This window comes from Dermacentor variabilis, chromosome 7, assembly GCF_050947875.1.
Source record: "Dermacentor variabilis isolate Ectoservices chromosome 7, ASM5094787v1, whole genome shotgun sequence".
Lineage (NCBI taxonomy): Eukaryota > Metazoa > Arthropoda > Arachnida > Ixodida > Ixodidae > Dermacentor > Dermacentor variabilis.
Window position 1 is genome coordinate 69,677,414 of NC_134574.1, and position 19,864 is coordinate 69,697,277.

A 19,864-nucleotide genomic window follows, 5' to 3' on the forward strand; every position below is an offset into this window, starting at 1 on the left:
CGACATAAAGGACGTCTTCGCGATTTTGGTAAGGTCGGGCGTAGTAATCAGCCCGCGCGTTACGTCGACCCGGATAGCGGTGCGAATTTATGTTTCGTGGCAACGGTTTGAGTTGCATGTTAGCTGCGAGTCTTACAGGAATGGGAAACCACGGCTCCTCTATCGGGATCGTGCCGCTTGGCTCACACCCCAGAGTTCGGAGTAGGTTTCGCCCAGTGGGTGTTCGGGTGAGGCGCCCAAGTTTATTACTCCTCTGTGCCTCTATGATTTCCTGGACGGTATTATAGAGACCAGTCTGTAGGAGGCGGGTAGTGCTAGCGCGCATCGGCAGCCTTAGCGAAGTCTTAACCACCCGCCTGATTAGACGATTAGCTTGATTCATTTGTTTTTTGAGTGAGGTGGTGATACGGGAGGTGGTTAGCAAGGCGGCTGACCACTAAAGCTTCAATCATTTGCATGGTGTCCTTTTCAGACAGGCAGTGATTACGTGACGCAATCCGGCGAACCTGTCCTGAGATTTGTTTTATTTGCTTATCGAGGCGGTTCAGTGTAAAACCCGCATCTAGGTTAGATTGGACGTGCAGACCCAGGATCTTGATTCTATGTACCTTAGGCACTTGTTGACCGTGTATGAACAGGTGTATGCTTGTGTTGCCTTTGTGGGGTTTAATAGTGAGCAATTCGGACTTTTCTGGCGAGCAGAAGAGCCCCATTATGCGAACATGCCATTCGATAACGTTGATAGCTGTTTGTAGGACCTCTTGGGCCTCCCCAATAGAGTCGTGTGACACCCATAGAGACATCTCATCAGCATAGAAAGTGTGCTGCAATTTAGCGGTACCTGCGAGCTCTCTCGCGAGTGGGGCCATGGCTGCGTTAAATAATAGTGGTGATAGGACTGCTCTCTGGTGTGTGCCCTTGTTTGGCAGGGCAAAAGTGGCCGATGTGATTAGACCTAATTTAATCTCGGCGGTACGAGTTTCCAAAAAAGCTTTGACATAATGCCAGATCCTACGGCCGCAACCTGTGGTGGCAAGGGTCCTAAGGATATGGTCATGTCCTACGTTGTCAAAGGACTTTTGTATGTTTAATGCTAGGATGGCGTTGGTGCGGGCTGTCCGTCGTATGGGATTTAATAAGATCTCTTTAATATGGAAGAGGACATACTGCGCCGATAGGTTGGGGCGGAAGCCAAACTGAGTGTTGGGGAAGAAATGCTTAGCTTCTAAGTGCGGTTGTAGTCGCCGGACAATCACGTGCTGAAAACGTTTGCCTGCACAACTCGTGAGCGAGATAGGTCGTAAATTCTGAAGCAGTAACGATTTACTCTGTTTCGGAATAAGATTAATCTGGGAGTGTTTCCCATCGCCAGGCAGTGTGCCCTTTCTCCAGTGTTCGTTAAAGAGATCCGTGAGCTCCTGCAAAGATATGTCATCTAATCTTCGGAGGGCTTTGTACGTTATCCGGTCGGGCCCTGGTGCAGTGTTCCTGGTAGTATAGCCAAGGGCCTGTTTGACCTCCGGCAGTGTGACACCTGCATCCAGGTTTTCGTGTGGATCAGTGGGCGTTAAAGGGGCTGCATTTGGATGTGTAGGTATGGGCTGGTGAATATATAGATTTTTGATGTGTGCCATAATATCCGTGCCCTTTTGCTCTTCTAAGTAAATCAGCTTTTGAGTAGTAGTGTCCGCGCGGGTTTTGGTGGCAGTGGGATCGAGAAGAGCCCTCAAGAGGTTCCAAGTGCGTTTTGTGCCCAGTGTTCCTTTCAGTGTGCCGCAAAAGTTGGCCCAGTTTGTTTGAGCAAGCTGGGTGGCATATTGTGCAGCCTCCTCCGTGACTGCAGCGACACGAAGCCGAAGTTTGCAGTTTAATCTCTGGTGCTTCCGTCATTTGGAGAGGCTTCGACGAGCCTCCCACAAATGGAGAATTTGGGGGCCACCAAGTGCGTCGGCGGCGCTTACGTGCCATGCAGTGCCAGAAAAAATCTTCACTCACAGAGTTCGTTGGTTCCCTGTAGGTTCAGCCGAAAGTGAAGCTTGGATCCCATCCCCGTCGCCAAAAAGATGTGTCAGCAGCTGCAGGCGGCGAGACCTGGCGTCCGGAGAGTGCGCGGCGAGTTGCCGGCATGTCGATGTGAGAGACAGAAAGGGAGAAGCGGCTGGTTCACAGCAAACCCACAGAAACAATGGACCGGCGAGCGGCTCTATAATTTGCGAAGGCTTTTCTTGCCAGATGTCCTATTCTCATTTGTCGTAACCGTACACGTGACCGGATGAAGTGTGCTACCTAGCCAAACTAGCACACATGTTGAAACAGATTGCAAGAGCTTCTGAGCCACACTACACCACATTGGTAATTCCTGGCCTTTGGGCCAAAAAAACGACACATTATTATCATTAGGATTAGGAGCAGCATGATATGCAACACCAACCTGCAGAAAGACTGCACGTAACCCTATGGTAGTGCTCTCGTTGGCACTGGGCCCCGTTGTGATAGTGCGAGACTGCTGCTTTAGTACTTCAGGGCCTGTCGGCGACGCCCACTCTTCGCTAACGTTTTCTATGACAGCCGATATGATTGAAAGATCCAGCGATGCACCCGCCATTCTCACCGGGCATCGGTAGGCGCGGCCAGGTTACAGTGAATACGAAGTCATGATGCCCCCGGCTGCTGGATCCTGTAGAAAGACGGCATGTAAGCACATGCTAGTGCTCTTGTCGACACCCAGCCCTTACAGTTCTATAACTTCTCTTTCTGCTACGACGGGAACGATCGCGAGTAGGCGGAGTAGTCTCCTTCACTGTTGCTAAAGCGGGTTGCTGAATTGCAGATGTCATACGAGTGTCCCACTGAACTACACTTAGCCCAACTATCACGTCCTCTGCAGCTTTGCGACCCATGCCCAAAACGCTGACAGTTGAAGCATCGACGCGTATTTTGGGTGTATGGCCTGACAGGAACCTTCCAGTAACCGGTTTCAATTGATTGAGGTAGGTCAGAGGTTCCGAAAGTAATGACCATGTGCTTGGTGGGTACTGTTTTGTCATATCGCCTTACAGTCATCCTTTGCACCTTGACTACGTTTTGACCTTGCCGTTCTTCAAGTATTTTGCTTTCACTTAGTTCGAGGTCATCTACCGAGATGACACCGCACGCTGTGTTCTTCGACCTGTCTGGGCCCACTGAAACGACAATATCCCCAATTCCTACACGTTTCTGGATGTTGTCGTATCGTGGTTTGTCACGAATTTCCGGAAGATCGCCGCTTCCCATCTTCGTTAGCTTATAACCTGAGCCGGTTTCTTCAGCGATAAATTTGGCTTCTAAAAATAGTGAGATCATTCGCACTGTCTTAGTTTCGTGCTGATTGTGTCTAACATGGTGCTTCGGAAAATAATGTTTCGGTTCCATAAACAAACTAAATTTTACACCAGTGCGCACCCCCTTGAGGGAGCGATCAGGCACTGGGGGGGAGGGGGGAGGGGTGGTAAGGAGCTAGCCATGAGTGAGTCTGTGTTTTTCGGTAGTAACGCCAGCCACCAACCACGGAGCCCTACAAGGGGACGCTGCAGTACCTGTAAAACAGCTTCTGCAAGCGCCAGCTGTACGTTACCACTATAACCGAATGTGACAACCTAGGTTGGCTACTCACATAGGGTTAGGCCTCGCTGCGTAGAAAATCGCGAGATTGACAAGAGAGGACAGGAGATATTAAAATTGAGAAAAACGACGATTGGTTGGAGAGAGAGATAGGTGAAGGCAACTGCCAATTTTCTCCGGGCGGGTCAGTCCGGGGGTGCCGTCTACGTAAAGCCGAGGCCAAAGAGGTGTGTTGCCTTTAGTGAGGGGTAATAAAGGTACAAGAATTCTGCATTGGCTCAACCCCCAGAATCTTCTTTTCTGCGGACACGGCTAAGACACGCACGCTAAGACGTGGGAGGGTCAAACGCTTATCTGCTCGGGTACGTGGTGCCGCAAATCACCAAACGCCTGCTGACACACACGCCCCAGCGGGGCCAGATGAAATGTCAAAGCTGGAAGAAAAGTGCATCAGTTTACCCATGGTTGCCTTAACTGACAAAAATGTCTGGGTATCAGAACGCCGCAACGTCAGACAGTGAGTTTCAATCGCTTTCTTTCTCCTTTTTCATTGCCTCTTGTCCAGTGCGAGGTCTTGTGAACTATGAGGTTTCATGCACCATGATGGCTGTTAGCTCGTATGAGTGCTCAATAATCTCTGTGGTTCTCGTCGCTCAGGTGCTCCACACATCCGTTGAAACATGTATTTACGTATAATTATCCAGTAATAAACCAACCATTCTAGTATGGCAACCATATTGTTTGGCCACTCTGTATTATGTCCTTCTTTTGAAGTACGATGCCATGTTCCATCATCATTTATCAACCAGCCCATCAGTAAGTCTATGTTTCGGCGCAACACCCGCTGGCGAGGTGTATATATTTTTTTCTTGACAACCAAGAAACACTCGCCAAAGGTTGAAGAAAAAACAGCTTTGTGACGTTTTGAGTCCCCTATGGGTCTCTTGTTCACGTGAAAGACAGACAAGTTGGGCCGTGCCTTATATACGTAGTATATGTTCGTCCGGTGCTGTGGCTGTTCGAGCGAGAGCTATTAACATTAGCTTTAAAACTGAGCACCCAACAACATCGACATCTGCGGAACTAGCTGCTCTTCGCGCTGCAGTTTGTTTCGTCAATCGGGAACAACCTCGACACTGTTCAATCTTCAGTGACTCAAACGCAGCCCTACAATCTGTGCTATCAGCTCTGCGTCGCGGGCCATAGGAACAGCTTGTATTCGATATTAGATGCCTACTCCATACACCAGATGAGAAAAGACACCACGTGACGTTTAAGCGGCTGCCCAGTACCTGCGGCGTCATAATAAACGAAGACGCCGATAATACCGCTCGGGCAGCTCTTGAAGACATACAGGAAGAGGCCATACCACTTTCATGGTCCGACACAGCCAGCGGACTTCGAGTGCTTGCACAGGAGATCATGCTCTCTCTATGGTACACACCAAGCAGCCAGACCAACCAGAACAATCGTCAATACCACCTGCTTCTTTGATGCATCTCTGTGTACCAACTGGACTCCGCCGAAGAGAGGCCACTCTGCTTTATCGCTTATGGCAAGCGGTGGCATTCACGAAATCTTACTCATTTCGCATTGGAACGGCCGACAACGCTATCTACAATGCCTGTCTTTACGAGGCGACGCTAGAACACATTCTGTGCGACTGTCCTGAATATAATGTTCAGAGACAGTCCCTGGCGTCCGTTCTAGCGCACCTTGACAATAGAGGTTGAAACTATTTTCGCATGTCGCCACCAGAAAACATCGCAGCTGAAGGCGACGAAGGGACTACTATTATTCAAAGAGACGGGCTTGGACAAAAGGCTGTGACAGGGATGTCACGTACCACGCAAAAGCGACGGACCGTAACTGACCATGTGTGTGCGGTGCTATGTGCTCTCTTTCTCTCCTCCCCCATCTTCCATCCCCCTCTCCCGCTCCCATGTGTACGGTAGCAAACCGGTTGAGCTAACCTGGTTACCCTCCCTGCCTTTCCTACTCCACTTTTTCCTTCCTTCCATATGGGGAAAGCGCAACGATTAGATGTATATAAATGGTAGATTTGAACGTGCCCGATTGACTCTAAGAGACATAGACCTAATTAATAATGATTCCAAAAGAAGACGGTATGGTAGTGATTTTTCCTTGTTGATGACGTCACATAATTACAGTCAACGTTGTGACCTGTGTTCACGTTATGTTCAGCTAGGCTGTTGGTGGCGGTGTGCCCCTAAGCCGCGTTATTTCGGCGCTGCTTAACACTCCGCATGAAGTTGCCTGTTTCTCTGACGTACGCTGCATGACAGCCTTTACAAAGTATGTTATATATCACTCCATGCGGCCTTCCACACGGACCAGTTGGCTTCATAATTTTTACGAGCACACGTGTGTGACTTGTATGTCATAATTCGTAAGCGAAACGCGTGCAAGAATTTTTATGCCGCGTGTGTAGGGAATGGGTGCAGTTTTCATACGATTGGTCAGTTTGGTTCCCGGAGTCTCTGTGGAGCGGCATCTTTGCTGACGTTCTTGCCGAGGGTAGCGATTATCTGCAAGAGCATGTCTTACCTTTTCGATTCCTGCCTTCATGAGGATTTGTCTAAGCAAGGACAGAACGCACGCTTGAACAAAGAAACCGCCACAGAGCGTTTGTAGCCCATGGGATGCATCGAGGCAAAGCTAAAGTACTTGCCCGAATGTGTGTGCTTTCTATACAAGTTGTAGAGCAGCCGCTGGGAAAGTGTTGGGCAACGACGACGAGGAAGCCAACTGTTCAGTTACTTTCATCTTAAACCGTGAATTCATTATACCGTTCAAAAGAGTTCAGGTGGTCCAAAAGAGGTTAGACTTTTGAGCTGTTAACCACACAGAAACTCTCAGCTACGTAGCGCAGGAAAATTTTCGGAGGCCGCTCGAAGGTAGCCAAAGTTCTGCTCTCGATGGCTTCCATGGCTAGGTTTGCATATATGACAGAAACGAAGGCACCCAGGGATCTGCCAAAAACTTGTATGTAGCACTTCTCATTAAGCTCGAAGTGAGTATTGCTAAGACAGAAATGCAGACGAAAGAGATCTTCATGGTGGAACGGAGTTCTTGAGGTAGAGAAGATTTTTTGCTAAGTATTTATTTGCAGCTTTCCATGTCGAAATCTATTGATAGTGATGTGAACATCACTTTTACGTGAAAGAAAACGAATTAGCCTTCCTCGTCCAAGTGAATTTTCTTCAGAATGTCAACAAAATGTACCGAGTCTTTACTATAAGATGTGTTGCCAACAAGTGGTCGTAGCGCCCGATACAGATAGTTTGATAACTTATGAAGCTGACACCGTGTAAAGTCAACAATCGGGCGTAGAGGTATGTCGACCTAATGTATATTTGACCGCCGTATATTGCTCGGGCAGAACCATTGTGGCACAAGAGGTGAAACAACAGCGTCTTTTTCTCCCGGTGGGGGTGACGAACATGCAAACTTTTGGAAGCAGCTTTTTCATCTTGGACTAGCTTTTTCGTAGGATTCTGGTTCAATTTGACATACGTAGTGGTTGTGATAATATATGGTACGTGGAAGCAGGAAAAATATGTATGTGAAGGCAGTGCGCCGTGCTGTGAAGAAGAGGACACCGCCGTGTGGTGATGAAGGAGAAACCCTCCACCTCGAGAGTTGCGCGCTAGTGCAGACGGCGCGCTTCCTCCCCGCTTTCTTACCTCGCGTGCGCGAAGTTCAGCCGCGATTATAGGCTCTCGCGCGCTCACCCTCGCGGCGACAGTTTTATTACCCTAGGACCTAATAAAGAACCTTACGGCGACGCCAACGACGGCGCTGAAAATGCGCCTGGAGTGTCCATATGAATGCTTCTGCAATAAAATGCTGGTGCTGGCCTGTGGAGTTCGCGTGTTGGACTGTGATAAAGCAAGCATCACAATCGTCCATAGCCTGAATAGAGCGCTTGGAGCTGGCGTGTCAACAGCGTGCGGGCCGCGTATGCAGAAGGAACACGTATTCGCGCGCCAGAAAAATGGCTCCAAATACAGAGACACCTGTCCATGGTGCGGGGCCACACCCACACTATATCATGTCACATGGGAATGTAAGCACAATCAATCATTCCACCAACACAATATCCCGAGTGCGGAGCAATGGGAGAGTCGGCTCACCAGCTGCGAGCTCACGGCCCAAAGGGCCTTAGTGCAGCACGCTAGTGAGGTAGCTAGGCTCAGTGGAGCCCTGGAAGAGGCTCCAAGTCGCCGGCGCCCAAGAAGACGACGGAGACCTCGAGACGCTAAATCCTTGAAGAAACCAAATAAAGTTCTCTCTCTCTCTCTCTCTCTCTCTCTCTCTCTCTCTCTCTCTCTCTCTCTCTCTCTCTCCAAAGCGTGCACTCAGCGTCGAGGACACCCAGACCCGGAAGAAGCGTTGCCCGGAACCGAACACCAGAACAGGATTTCTTTGTTCAAGCCTTGGCGAACGTTTGCTTGCTGTCAATAAGAAAAAACGTCTTAAACTGCATTACAGTCGGATTCTGATGCAGCAGCGTCGACATATGCGCCCATAGCCTGAAGAGAGCGATTAGAGCTGGCGTCTTAACCGCATGATGGCCATGTACGCAGAAGGAGCACGTAAACACGCGCGAGCAAAATGGCTCGAAAGCGTGCAGTAAGCGCGTTGCGAACACCAAGGCCCGAAGGAAATTTCACGCGGCACAGTAGTGTCTGCGCTGCCCAGCGAAATTGGAGCAGACCGCAAATATATATATATATATATATATATATAATTATAATAACTAATTTAATTACGTGCAGCCTCATATTTGAATTAAGGTTTAACACTTCTGTCACGATGCGATGTCGAATGCGATGTGGATGAGGCAATAATAATGCCCGGCTCTCGCAGAGATTATGAACAATAACGCGCACCAACGCCTCAAGCAAGCACGTCTCCCAGTGTGTTCTGCAGAATACGCAGATAAAGCGCAGTGGCACACACAAGGTAACGTTTTGCATGAACTGACCATTCTCGTATTGGGCTAAACGCTGAAGAATTTACGCATTCGCCACCAGCATCACTCCTAATTATCGGCAATCGAAGAAAATAGCATACAAAGCTTCGCTTACATTGAATCCCGCAGTGTATGGGAGCCACAGATGTTTAAATACGTAAGCATTTCTATGCATGCCCAAAGAGAAATTTGTTCGTCACGTGACACAATGAATGGCATATAACTCCCTTAAGCAATGGCTCATAGCCCCGTAAGCATGCAAAAGTGCAATAACTCATACTTGCCTAAGGCAGAGGCTACAAGCGCTCAGCAAAGTGAACAGTGAATACATTCAATGAAATCACCCATACCGAACAGCATACGCTTCAATAAAGAACAAGCTCAAAACAAGCATCTGAACCATCAACATTGCATGCCCCCCTCAGGAAATGTCATGGAGGAAGGAAACAAAACAGGAAAGGCCTTAAGGTCCCATTTTCGAAGACGGAAATGCAGCCGTATTGATGTGCCATGGCCATTTGCACTTCCAATCAGCTCGCCGAAGCAGTTGGGTGCAAGCTTTGAACTTGCATTGCTAGGAGGTGCCGGAAATGTGTGCTTCTGACGCACGTCAGAACAAAGCCTACGAAACTTCTGTAACAGTTTTAGTGAAGCAGACGCAGCCCCGTGCTTTTCCGTGGCACGTTGAAGAAGATGACAAAGACCCGCGCCGTAATTACTTTCTTGCATCTTTTGCTGACTGACACTAGCACTCACAGACCGAAAACATCTTTCAAGCTTACACAACACGCTCCGAAGTAAGCTTGTATCGCAAACAAAATGCGCTGAGAGAAAGACAAGGGCAGAAAAGCTGATCTCACTTTTCAGTGGCCTAGAGCAGCAGTGACAGCTTCCGAATCGCGGTTGCTATGGCAACGTTTACGTTTGGGACACCATTCGCAGTGCTGCGTTGCGAAAAACAGCACGTGACTTCCACCACACTTGCTTCAACACATCCGTGCTGGCAGGGACCTCTCCTGCACTTTGCTTCCTGCATGGCAAATGCAACAACTTCGTTAAAAAACCCCAATTCACTTTAATGACTACCAAAGGTCGTAGGTTTGACACACACCAAAATATGCCTTAAATGACTCTATACTAATTAATTGTGGCTAATTAAATTTATCTTAATTAACACCAATGATCGTAGCTTCGAGTGCCGTAATAAACTCTATCTTAATTGTATCTGTTCATCATGTTCGCTATCGAACATTATAATCGAACGACAGATGTGGGGTGATGAAGGTTCCTGCTGCTCGGATTAAGTTTCATCAGTTTTCTAATGACACCACACTGTGTGGATATGAGCAAATGGCACAATGCTTACGCATACTTCGCTGCCGGAGGAGTTTCTGTGTGAATTTTTTTTTCAAACATTGGCGAGTGTTTGATTGTTGTCAAGAAGAAAATATGTCTTAAACTGTATTACAGCTGGATTCTGATACAGCAGCTTCCTATAAGTGGCCGTCAGTCAAAACACAATGGCCATTATTTATTCCAGGGAGCATTCTCCTTTCCTGCAAGGAAAGAAAAAGAACCTATCGAAAAAAGGACCCTTGACGAGTTTTAAGACTCGCCACATGGGTGAAAACGTCAATATTTTTTTTCTCATTTTTTGCACCCTTACTGGACATCATTGTGCAGGGTCTCCCAAAGAGAATTTGTTAAAGGCATGAATATTTCGAAAGAAGAAATGTCAGCGGACGGTTGTCGCTACAGATTCTTGCGCTGGCCATTGTTACCATTCTTCTTACTTTTTTTCACTGAGAAAGAAAACAGGCTTTCGAGACGTAGAAAAACGCCCTCATATTTCTACATGTCAATTACGCTCTATATTGAGGAGTGCAGAGGATTTGGTAAAAAAACAGAGTCAAGCAATTCAAATACTGTTTCACAATCTTTCTGCCAAATCTGTTACTCCCACACGGGTTCCTTGTCAGACTAGATATCCGATAAAAGCAATAATAGCCGCAGGTGGCCATTGAGTACATAGACAGTTCTAGCTGTACAATTTCATTATACACTATGCATGGACGTATGCATGCGTTTATAACCTAGACAGAACAATGCATGCAGCTTTTTACACTATTGCTTTAAGCAATATTTTGCATAACGTACAGCACAGTGCTCGGAAAATGCAACCTGCGTATTGACCTTCACGACTGCTATTTCTCCAGTGATGCGGCAACGCAAAGCGTAGGACCTCGCCATCGCATTGCTTAGCAGCGCTTACTTCATGCATTCTGGCTGGGTAAGTAGCTGTGACAGGCAATACCATGACACAAGGATGATCAGCTGCGAAGTTCTAGTTTCACTAAAAAGATTTTTTAGGCACTCAGCGCAAAAGCCTCTATTAACCATGGCGTTGATGTACATGGTGGGCTGTGTAAGCTTAGAAGTCGATCTCAGCCTGTTCGTATACAGTCGTCTCATGATGCACCCTACAATGGATTAGATCTTCCACCTACGGATTAGCTGAACGCATGTGTAATAATTTTGCAAAAGGACATGAAATATTACTGCGTATACGAAAATTCAGGCTTAAATGGTCAGTGATGATAAATGTGTCCTTGGGAGGCGCGTGAAGAGGTACCCTGCAATGCTCTTTGTGGTTGCGTGCATGGGTGGCTGGCGTAGTCGACGAAGCTTCCACTTCTAGTTGAGGTATTCTATACCATATATTTAGCGATACGTGGAAGGTGGTGCTAAGAAAGCGCTCGTAGCATAACATGACAATTTGTTTGTTTTTTGGGGTGCACTTGGCTTAGAAAGGTTACGGAGTGCCACTTACAGAACCTGTTGGCGACGCATAATTTGTGATGAACGCGCTTAAGCGCGTAATTAGACGTTTGGTAGCATATATTGCTGCTTGCCCGTATCGACACCGACATGGCTTGAAGAAGATGCTCAGAAGGAAGTTTCGAAAATTCGGAGTTTCCCAAAAGCTGGGCAAGTTTCTCAGCTGAAAATTATGTTGCGCTCTGTTTAACTCAAATAAAGAGCAGGAGACACAAAGATGAAGCGCAAATTGCAAACTGTTGTGTTCGTCTCGTGCTCTTTCCTTCTTTAGTGCAAAACGCCGTACAATTGAAGCTGAAAAACTTGATAACAATTGTAAGTGCGAAGCTTACAGTGACTGGGCCTGTAAGCGTCGAGAGTATAGTTACAATAGTTAATTCAACATTTAGGACACTGAAGAATAGCATTGGGAGACACTGCAGCTGATTCCACACATTCGCATAAAAAAGAAAAATCTGATTTATGTAAGCCTAGCGGTAATGATATCAATATTGAGCAATATTGCATATTCTCGATTGTTTTTACTTACAGAAAACACCTCTTAGGAAATATCACTACACTGAATAGAAGAGAGCTTAGTACAACCAAAATTCAGATCAGATTGTCAAAATGCATGTTATTAAATGTTGCGCGCACTCAAATATTGAACCGCAACCTAATTTTGCGTTAGATTTTGCATGAGATAAATAATAGAACGTTACAGAAGGAATTTTATTAAGAAATCTGGTGCTGCTGTCTGCGTCGACTGCAAGCAGCGGTGCTGTCCAAGCATCAGAACAATGTACGAGAGTTGTGTGTTGCCTGAACTTAGTCCTGCGGGAATAAACGATCTCTTCGGAATTACTATAAGCTTTGCGAGACTCATTTCTGTGAGAAAGCATAAAATGGTCCATTGAGCGAAAAAGCTAGCTTCTGCAGCAGCAAAACAGCACCTACATTGCCATTGGCTGATACGCCTCATCACGTACGGGCCTCGACGGAGCAGAGCGGGCGAAAGGGAACACCAGCTTCTGCGCTGGGGTGACAAAGGTTGCGTGAGGGGAGAGGGCATCGTCGTGACACCGCGTCATCCTCGCTGTCCCTCTCGGAAACCTGTTATCTGTGCGTTCTTGTCCGCGTTCTAACTTCGCCTTCATATTCGCTACGAAGAGGTTAAGGTACAAAAATGCAGTAAGATCGGAAAGGAAAACGTTGGCGGTAATGTGTTTCGAACCAACGATCCCACGCTCAGAAACCGAGTGTCTTACGCACTGGTTTAAACCAGCGCCTCCCACATGGCAGCCCTGTGCGCTCTGCTTTATGACGTCATGCAATTCGTGCCTAAATTTCCATTGCCAAGTCTGCCGTGACGAAGGCGGTGACGTCGAAATCACCGCGGATTACTCAGGACAGCCCCATTAGATGTTATGGCAGTTGGGCAAGGTTGCATGATGTCACGGATCTTACATGCTAGGGTAGTGCAAAGATCAATATCCAGACCTTAATCCCGTGACCCTCTGGTCGAGATGGCACGCCGCCCTGCACAGCTCCCATCTCGACGATCAACTCTGGGCGACCCAGCCGGCCTACGAAGCAGCGAAGAGGCAAGACCTCGACGTCCCATCGTGGGAGGCCTAGGTCCAGCCGACTAAACTGCTGGTTCTTGATAACTTCACTCTCTTTCTCTCTCTCTCTCTGTGCATGGGTGCGGTATCGACACCGTTACGGTTGACCTTCTGCTGCATCGTTTTCCGCGCTGAAAGCTCGATACTCCCATCAAGTCGAATGGCACGGCATTTGAATATACAAATCGAATGACAAGCCACCAAAACGAATTTCGTGCCTTTGAGATCAAAACGGCGTCAGTCCTGCATTTAGCGAATATGGCGTCAAGTTATTTGTTCGTGCGCCACAAGTGTTCCCTCGCCAAAGAGATGGCGCTAAGCCCCATGAACCATGACATCATGTTTTGAAGGTGAGTGAGAGAGTGAAGAAACTTTATTGATGTTTTGAAGGTATGGGCTTCTATGGAAGCTTCGCTAAAAGGTAGTACATTTACCTAGCACGGCTGCAGTCCCACTGTGAAAACTTTCCCTCTCTGTCGTTTGGATGAGTTCACCCGACGTAAAAACTTATCAGATCATTTTTATCTAACAGACAAATGATTGTAGTAGTCATCGCCTTCCATCGTTCTCACGTGCATCAGCCTTTCCTTCCTCGCAACAGAATAAAAAGCTGCATCCTTCTTTTTCACATTCTTCGACGCTTTATCGCTTCGGCAGCGCTCGGTCAGTATCATGGATTCGCACCTTTATACAGCAAGAGCGGAGGCTGAGATTGCTACCCCCGGCTTAATGCCTGTCGATTCTGCGTGGACCCTGATTTAAAAGAAATTATGGTGTTTTGTTTGCCAAAACCACCAACTGATTATGGGGCACGCCGTAGGCTGCAGAATAATTTCAACCGCCTGGGATTCTGTAACGTGCACCTAACTCTAAGTACACCGGTGTTTTCGCCCCCATTGAAATGCGGCCGCCGTGGCCGGGATTCAATCCCGTGACCTCGTGCTTAGCAGCCCAACACCATAGCCATTAAGCAACCACGGTGGGCTCCAGTCTATTGCGTGGCAAAAGTCCATTCCAGCCAGTCTCGTGCTCAGCTGCTGCTGTGTGCTTCTGCTGCACCTTGGTGATACCACAGAAATGGAAGACGTGACAGCGGGACTTCCATGAGAAATTCATCCACCACGTCTCAAGGGTTTCGTCCGTGTAACGCTGCCCATACAGTGCGGGATCGAAGAAGATGGGACTGATTAGAGCAGCGGCGTAAATTCTGCACCCCACATTGAACGACCACTGGTAGTGGTGCCGATCCCGCTGTGCTCAGTGCGCATTGTAAATTATTTGTTTGTTTATTATTTATTTATTTGTTTATTTATTTATGCAATATTGTCAATCCCGTCAGCGATCATAACAGAAAGGTCATTCAAAAAGTACACTGACATACAAACATGAAAATGATAAACGGTTCAGAAATGCACATAATTACATTTAATAAAGTTACACATCAGCAGGAGTAAAAACATACACAATTAGGTTCATGCTGCAAGATTTGGGTTGGACAAATAATAATGCTCTACGATAGTGTGCATTATTTAAATTTACCTGGACCTTTCTAGAAAAATTGGCTTCCTCTGTGCACATATGTTGCTCAAAAAGTCCAGTGACTCATCTACTTTTGTGAGGACCCAATTCGAGAAATTTAGACGACTCTACAGGTCCCTGTCCTCCAAGCATTGGTGCTGGTTAAGGTAGTATGGGTGAAAGGCCGTCGTTTAGAATCCTAAAAGCTGATGACTTGGAAATTGGTGCCTGCGCGGCCACGTCGCGCACGCTTGCATGAGGGTTTGAGGCCATAAATGCTAGAACATCCGTGCGTAGACTAGGCTCAAAGATGGAGCGCTCCGCCGCTGTATCTTGAAGTTGCCGCTTTGGCTCAGGTTTTCATAATTTCTGATGACAGTCAATGCATTTGGTCTGCCGCCACACTTCCATGACTGATATATATATATATGCGGCCTTCCTCTTGTTGCCATTTGCAGATCCCATGCAAGTATCATGTTTCGTTCTGCTCAGTAGAGAAAGACATGGCAATTGGCAAGATACAAAACACACCTTTAAACGTTTGCGCTGAAGTTGTCAATTCGCTTTTATGGTGATAGGTATTTGGCAAAGAAAGAAGCATCCGTGTACTTTATCTACGCTAAGACAACAATTGTCGCAGCTTGTTTCCAACTAACGCCAACCGCGATTTGTTACTTCGGCCGAGGCACTGCAGATGAGGCACTAGTTCGAAAACGATGTTTTACAGTGAACCAGTATATGGCCAGCCGATTCGTCCATCCGTTCGTCTGTCGCCTGTATGCCGAAAACGTCTCCTGTGTAACCCTATGCGAATGCACGAAAAAGAAAGCAATAGAGAGGCGCACGATTGGCTGCGCCAGTAGTGATGTTGTTGCTCTCCGTCGCAGCCGAATGAGCTCGCAGCACTTTCTCTCTCTCCGAAATGGTTAGGCCACGCGTCATACGTACTCTTGAGGAGCAGGCAGCTTTCGATCAGCAACGCTGCGAGCAGAACCGGGAACGAGCTCGTTTACGCTGCCCCGATGCTGCAGCCCGGACACAACAGGCTCGTGCAGCCGAGCGCAAGCAGCGACTGCGCACCGAGGATCCGGCAACTTACCAAGCCGTCGTGTAATGAAGCGTCGGGATTAACCCAGTGATAAACACCGGGGCCACACGTTTCAGCTTCGCTGGTTAACCATGTGTACTGGGTGCTGGGCGGTGATATTTTTTTCTTTATTTCCTTCATTTCGTACTGGCTATCTCAGAAGCTTGTTCAAGGGCGCTGCTTTATGATGCGGGTGGGAGCGCAGTCATGTGGTGTCACATTTCGGAGGATTTATTTATCAGTAGACAAAAATTAGTACGCGATTGTTTTGTCATTACCATCATTTCAGGTTTCTTTTGACTTCCCTCGACCTCTTCACTAAAGACTACTTCACGACCTAAAAATATCGACGTTATATGTCCCTTGGTTGTGCCCACAAATGCCTCATTGACACTTTGATAATTATGATAGTACATGTCGGCTTTGATAATTATTTAACATTACCTAATTAAATCTCAACAACTAATAATTACTGGCAGCTACTCCACTGTACTAGAAACAATATGCACTAGGTTTTCTTCGAGTAACGCATTCCTTTTTTTTGTTTCAGTGCATAAGAATTAATTAGGACACCCTGTATTTATTTATGACTTCTGCATGCAAGTGACGATGTTTCCAACCCTCAAAAATGTTGTAAATTGTAAGAAATGTTTTTAGATTAGTCGTTACGTTTGCTTACTGGAAAGAGAAGCGATACTGAGACAGATATAATTCCCGTGCATTTCACATGCCGTCGATAAAGGAATCTGCCGAAGGACTCAGTAAAACTTACAGGGATTGTCCAGGGTAACAAAAACAGGCAAATCTTTCTGAATCGAGGTGAACATACAGCAACATATTCATTCTCTAGGCGTAAGCTATCCATAACTTTAGAAATAATTGTTAATTACCTGCCTCCCTCGCTTTAAATATATAATAAACTTTGTCTTGTGTATATATTTAAATATATTCTATATATGCATGGTGTTTACAGTGCGAATTGAAAACATGAAATGAGAAAATACGGATGAGGCCGCCGCCGCTCGTACATCTAATGCGCTTCTTTTCCTAATATCAGTATTTACAGAAACAAAGCAAATTATGAATTAAAATTCGTGCGTGTCCGCTTCAACAATGATGCAGTAAGCTTTTAGTGAAGAGGTCGTGAAGTAACCTTTAGTGAAGAGGTCGAGGGAAGTCAAAAGAAACCTCAAATGATGGTAATGACAAAACTCTGGCAATGACACGTTAGGAGCGGGAGGGGTGGGGGGGGGGGGGGGGGCTGGATAGGCTTCGGCATTGCCGGCGGGGCTCAGTCTCCCCGTCCCCCCGGGAAAACTCCGGAGTAGGCTGGAGCCCCCCATCGTAGTCGGTGCCTTGCACACGCTATTGAAGACGTTTGTTGAAAAGACCCACTTCCTGTTCTGCAAGTTTCCGCAAATAGTAAGAAAAATACCGTAAAGATCGACAAACTAGTACTCACAAATGCTGTAGTTACATACCTAGGATACGCACAGAAGAAATGTAAAAAACGACGAGCAAGTCCTTCATCAGCAGTGCGTGGTGGCTGGTGGGCAGAGAGTTCCAAAACGGATATGACGGCACCCGATGACTGGGATTTGTACACACGTTCTGAAGGCCCCCAAGCAGGCGGGACTTTCTAATTGGTGCCTCCGTTAGGTCGTCTGCTTAGGCCGGCTGCTTAGGGATGTTCGTGCTTCCGAGCGAGGCCTCCGGGTAGGGCCTCCATGTAAAGTCCGCAGGTTAGGCCTCCAGGTGAGAACCACACAAACTTTAATATCGCAACTGTGCGGCACAGGAATTGGGGGATCAACGAACGCAGTAAGCTTGGGCCTATATCGATCCGGTCGTGGTCCTTCAGCTAAAGCGTAGAGCACGACAGCATCGAACTTCTGCACCTCTTGCCGAGTCCTGGCAGTTCTTTCTGTCTGCTGGTCGCCGTTCAAATTTACGAGCGTCTCGCTCTTCAGCTTCCTCTTACGCTGTGTCGTAGCAATTTCACATTGGACAACTATTCCTTTAGAACTCATCCAGGCTATTTGCGCTGCCTATGGCTTAATACACGACAGCTTGGGAGCGACACCGACAAACACTGGACATCGTCTTCATGTCACCCTTAAGATTTAACATCTGATTTCAGCGCCATGAGTAGCGCGTATACTCCTGGTGTTTCCCCAACTAGCCCCCGTCGCAGCATTGCTAAATCTCACCACCTACCGAGCTCGCTTCACCGCCCATGTATGTTGTTTTCATATCGCGCACCTACTGATGGCAAGGAGCATTAATTTTTTCACACTCCTGCAGGAAGTCTATGTATCACACAAGGGGTTTTCTATTCGTACTGACGGCAAGAGCTGGTTTCTTCGACAGAGTTGGTTACATTGCTCTCGAGCCTAGCCGATCACGTCGATTAAACTAGGGAACGAGTAACCTAAAAATTAATCTCGGAAAGAAATCACTATTTGTCATAATGAGGTATAGAGTACGTAAGATGAGATGGGATATACCATCAGGCGCGTCTAAATGCGCGTTAGGTGTATAGTAGTGCGATGTGATATGTAGGTATCGGAAACTCGCAAAGAATCATTTGTTTTATACTTCCATACGGCACACATGATTAAATTTTCTATTCCTAGGCTTGCCTCAGCGACTCTGAATTGCTATGGGAAAAAGAGGTGGCTATTGTTCCACACTTCTTGTGCTCGCCTCTTCGGTGGTGCTGAGCGAACCAAGTAAGTGTGCTTTTCACTTCAATGTGCGCTACTAGAATTGTTAACAATATCGCTTGGAATATAACTCCCCATGCTGTTATACCAAGGCTTTCAAGTAACCTAAACGAAACCTTTAAAGAAAAACAGTGGTGAATCTTTCGCAAATAACACCAACCGTTTATTCTTCGTTTACACCCTGACACTAGTTTCTGATGCACTTAGGGTATGAAGTACAGTGCCCTCATTCTTGTTTTGCATGTACAATGCGCCCACGCCCGTCATAGAAAAAAAGGAAAGAAGAAATCTGGCAAGAGGGTTTATGTCTGCACTCAGCACGAGCCTGTAGGTTAACATTTACGACAGTGGGAGGACTTCCATCCTAATAGTCGCTGTTGACTTGGCTGCCGTGCTTAGGTTGACGCCTCGACAGATCGCCGTTTTTCTTTACCTGTCTATTTTCTTTAAGGTTGGTACAGGCATGCGAGATGTGTACTTTGGAAATCCGTTTAACATCACTGCCGAGACATCATTTCATTGCGTACGTCGTGAACTTTATTTATAGAGCGAAAAAAGGATAACGTACAACATACCTTCATGAAAACACCAAAGGGTGTTTCAGAATACAACTTCTCGACTAAACCACATAATGAAGAATTTTGATAGCTGATTCTAACAGAAAAACGTCACAGTGGATGTTTTAATGTCATACGAACTTGATGGCACTAGCATCCAATGACATTATTCGGCTGCTACACGGCGACAATTATTGCCATGAAAATGGAATAACTTCCGCAATTGAATGAGTTTGAGAAACCCATTAGGTTTCACACACGAAGCGAATGTATACACCCTAACTCTGAGACACGGTAAAATATGATATTGGACATTCGCAATTTGATAAGCGTTATTGTAGAAATGTTGCTGATTTGCATGTTTCAAGGTGTGTCATTTTAACAAGGGAAAATTTTTACGGCAGGCTTTCACAGAACGTTTTTACTGCGCATCTCAGTGACGTCTGGCCGCCGTCGCTTTACTATCGGCCGTACTGTAAACAAACGGGGGCCTATGTGCACGTACAAATCAAGGTAGTCAACAACAAATCGCTTAAGCTACTGCGACTGAGCGTCGTCGTTCAGCGCTGCCTTTGCAGTCATATTATTTATGTTCAGTTTATGGGCTCCGGCTAAAAAGTCTTATCTTGGCTTATGGCGGCCAGACATTCTGAAATAGAAGTTTAATATGCATGCTATATCAGTGAAGTGCTGCCCCATATTTATTTCAAAATAAATAGATAGAAGTTAAAATAAATAGATCTCATTGTATACCGTCGGTATACCATCTTGCTGTTCCATCCACATCGTTCCCTCTTTCGTCATTCCGTCGTCGCCACTGTAGGGGCGTCATACAGTGCTCGTTACGCCGCCATGCTAACGGGTCACCTCGACAAGCGACTGGTATAGTAAGGTAGGACGATAACCGAGCATGCTGCCATAAAGCCGAAGCAACC

The 19,864-nt window shown here is 46.7% G+C and overlaps 1 protein-coding gene across 1 annotated transcript in view; it reads left to right on the forward strand.

Annotated features, from left to right (window-relative positions):
- The first annotated feature begins 10,764 nt into the window (after nucleotides 1-10,764).
- Nucleotides 10,765-19,864, forward strand: part of LOC142586837 (monobin-like) — a 53,157-nt gene continuing 44,057 nt past the window's right edge. Inside the window, exons 1-2 of the mRNA XM_075697704.1 lie at nucleotides 10,765-10,889; nucleotides 18,283-18,378. Of these exons, the coding sequence (XP_075553819.1) occupies nucleotides 18,309-18,378 (70 nt within the window). The 5' untranslated portion in view covers nucleotides 10,765-10,889; nucleotides 18,283-18,308. The remainder of the gene's footprint in view (nucleotides 10,890-18,282; nucleotides 18,379-19,864) is intronic.